Source organism: Saccoglossus kowalevskii, chromosome 12, assembly GCF_978046115.1.
Source record: "Saccoglossus kowalevskii chromosome 12, keSacKowa6.1, whole genome shotgun sequence".
Taxonomy (NCBI): domain Eukaryota; kingdom Metazoa; phylum Hemichordata; class Enteropneusta; family Harrimaniidae; genus Saccoglossus; species Saccoglossus kowalevskii.
The window spans coordinates 10,167,848-10,171,433 of NC_140652.1; the positions used below are offsets into that span (position 1 = coordinate 10,167,848).

At 35.5% G+C, this 3,586-nt stretch overlaps 1 protein-coding gene across 1 annotated transcript; it reads right to left on the bottom strand.

The window, feature by feature from the left end:
- Positions 1-253: 253 nt before the first annotated feature.
- LOC146735507 (C-type lectin domain family 19 member A-like) lies at positions 254-2,082 on the bottom strand. Its single transcript, XM_085506408.1, has 5 exons — positions 2,047-2,082; positions 1,697-1,771; positions 1,088-1,487; positions 847-926; positions 254-428 (listed from the first exon to the last, which is right to left on the bottom strand). Exons 1-5 carry the CDS (start codon positions 2,054-2,056, stop codon positions 406-408), a joined length of 588 nt encoding a protein of 195 aa, XP_085362534.1. The 5' UTR covers positions 2,057-2,082; the 3' UTR covers positions 254-405.
- Positions 2,083-3,586: the final 1,504 nt, after the last annotated feature.

Sequence of the window (3,586 nt, forward strand, 5' to 3'; positions counted from 1 at the left end):
GAACTGTTGACTCTGAATATGCTTTCTGCGCTTGTGTAAAATCCAAACGATTTTAATGCATTAAATGGATAATCGTGATTTATCGAATACCTTGGTTTGATCCAGAGATACTATGCCTGTCTTGTATAAGGTGTATATTATCGTAACAACATCAACAATAATAATTCAACGAAACATTGGCAACAACAATATTATTTTAACAAAAAACAATTCACTGAAGTGGCAACAGGTATAAATAAAAATACAATCAAGGTTATTCATGATATATGGTTTATTGCTGATCTAAACTTTCTCACTGCATTAATGCTAATACAGAAAAAAAAGAACCGAGTACTGTCCATAGTCGTGTTCAAATATTTAACGAATTCGGCATCATGCGTTTCTTACACTTACAGAATATTTGGTTTATGGGTTGGCACATGGGCAATCTGCAAGAGATGAAAGTAATGTATTATTCAAACCATATTCACTACTACTCAAAATAACAATGTACACATATGTGTGTGCGAAAACATTTTTCTTTGTTATGATGCATGTGTACCTAATGATAACGGCCATCATTGTGTCAAACGCAGTCATCAATAATAGAATATTTGTGGAAATTGACGTATCGATCCCTAATAATTTTATTCAACATTCCGTGTTTAATAATTGACCTCAGGTGCAAACGTGTTGTTACTTCTGAAATAGTGTTCCATTATCTTCCGTCATCACTGCATTGACCACATGGTATTTGTAACCATGGTATTTGTAACACTGAACGCATTGATGCCAATTCCGAGAATAATTACTAATTATAAACGTCAGTAATTCACCTAAATCTAGTGATCGAGTTAATTTACTTACCGACTTCAAACATACACACATATCCTTTCTTCTCATAGCAATACTCATCATCAAAATTACCACGTTTTGTCGGTCTATACCTGTAATTCAAATTGTTTAAAACAGTTTATCTAGTTCATAAATTGATTTGTGGTTTTATCGGAAATTAACCCAATGCAAAAACTAGCTCGCCATTTTTTGAACTAATCCTGATTTAACAATAAGACATGTTATGTAGAAATCAAATTATTACAGTTCTTACCATAATTGAACGCAGTTCTGTCCGTCGGGATGCTCAGTGATATTGTCGTTTGGTTCGTCTGTTTCCCATTTTACAAACTGCGTACACGGCTCATCAACTTTTACCCATGTGAAGAGATCGGGGTTTGCCTTGTGACGCGTCGGTTTTGGTAACGGGCGTGGATCATAATAGCCGATCCAGAACCCATAATTATGGCAAGTTTTATTATCTAAATCAGCATAGATGATCTGCCGAATAGCTTGGTGGGTGGACTGCTTATCAATAGTTGCTAGCCAACCACCGGCATTCTCGCAATAGTTTTTTGCCCATTCCCATGTAGATTTGTCATTCTGGCAGAATATGTCGTACTTCAGACATTTGCAGCTTGTGTACGTCCCGTCTGGTGTAACTTCATTCATTTCTGAAATACATATATTGATGAACATCACGGTAATATACCGTTTCATGTGTTACACTGTTAACAATACTTAGTCAGATTTTCTCACTTTTTGATGTTACTATGCTAGCGAAATATAAGAGAAACATACACACATCTTGATTTCCCCGTTAATGTATCCTACGTCTATTGCATGTAATAGTAAACATGGAAGAGGAAGATACCAAACTTACCAACAGGTGTGATTACCCATGATAATCCAATAATAACGAGAGATACAATAGACAGCATCATCTTGAAGCGTGAATCTGTAATTCGAAAACACGGTAAATCGCAGTAACTATTCGTTGTAGAAACTAATTTCAATTCAGTGATCAAAACCTATGAGGATATTAATAGTCAAACATTGGAAATAGGACATTGACAAGTCATGATATAATATGTGACACGCTGTTTTCATTCAATATGTGAACAATAGCACGATACGCCAGTAATACTATGCTAAATGAACAAAACATATAAACAATCGGTTGGTTATGAAAGAATGAGTGAGAATTTGTGGCGAAAAACTGTTAGTACTTACCGAGACTCATATTGCTGCTGCAATTTGCTGTGAATGCTGGTTTGGCATCACTTTTATGCTAAAATACATAACAGGGGGCGCTCTCCTATTTTTTTTCACGACAACCGATGTTTTTGATATAAAGCTATTGGCACAATTACGTTGACTGAATCGGACACCCCATGACGTCACTTTTAATCTGATTTATGTTCATCTAATCGAATTGTGGGAATGTTGTTCCAATAGTTGGCAGAAAAAATAAATGGTTCCCTTCTATAACAAAATTACAAAATGTTGCTTTATGTCATTAACAAGGTAAAAGTAATTAATTTCTTAATTCAAATCTATTGGAAAACGCGCAATTCCTAAAATGCTGTTAGAAGAAGTTGTTAAGGCTTATAAAAACTACAAAATAAACGTCTACTTTTCATGAAACAATAATTTCTCTCAATTCTTTATTTATAAGTGTTTTGGTGAATTTCATTCAGAAATGTGCAACTGTCACAGCAAAAACTATTGACAAGAGATGCATACAGATGACTTATGGTTGCCCTTTGAAATTGCCGATGATGAAATTTCTCGTCGATGCCATGTGTTATCATTTGGAATCTAGTATAATAGCATACGGGAAGAGCTATGTTGGGTACTATACAGTAATACTTCAAAGTGCCGATAAGCCTAGATTTGTGGATTCTGCCTTATTGCACTTAAAACTGTCAATAATTTAATTATTTTTTAACTATAATCAATGCACAGTTGAAATATTGACTGCGAATAATATACTATTTCAAATTATCAGTTTAGGAAAAGGTTAGAAGGAGGAATGAATTATGGAAACGCTAAACCAGCCAGTGTACAAGAAAATGAATAATATTTTGTCCATGTCTTTTGGACACCCAGCTATGTTACGAGAGCGTTAGTCACCCTCCCCCCATATATATATATATATATAGTATGCAGGAGCTTTAGCATCTCCAATAGTCTTTGGCACATTCACCCAAGTTACAGTGGCTTTGAGCCCCCACCCAACACGAACCCACCCACACCCCGCCATTAGCCTAGGGCACATTAACCCAGGGTACAGTGCCTTTGGCTTTCACATTAAGCTTGTGGCATATTTACCAAGGAGTAGTGGGTTTGCCTCTTTATTGGTCTTATAACACACTCTTCCTCCCTGGGTATAGTGACACTCCATTTGAGCTTCTGCGACATACAACCAGAGTACGGGCCAACCACAGGTGCAACAACAACAGCCATACCAATAGGAGGTTATATTAGGACTTGATGGCAAACAAATTATCAGCCAGTGTACAGGAAAATATCCGAGACATTCCTTGTGAATGTGTAGATTTCTAAAACATTATTTGAATACACAGACGGTTTTACTTTTGACTGATCAGCTGACAAACACAAATGGAGAGTATCGTTGAAGATAATTAAATCAAAGGTCATTTTGAATTATAGAAAATATGCGCATCTATAAATATGCTGGATTGTTTGAAATAATTAAACGAAAATAAAAGAACCAAATTTGTTTTTCTCAGTAGTTTTGAGAATTTAT

Bases quoted from the DNA above. Each gene is read 5' to 3' on its own strand.
- LOC146735507 (XM_085506408.1), bottom strand. The intron at 927-1,087 runs GTAAGAACTGTA...TTTGAATTACAG, and splicing joins CAGAACTGCGTTCAATTATG to GTATAGACCGACAAAACGTG. The intron at 429-846 runs GTAAGTAAATTA...CATCTCTTGCAG, and splicing joins TGTGTGTATGTTTGAAGTCG to ATTGCCCATGTGCCAACCCA.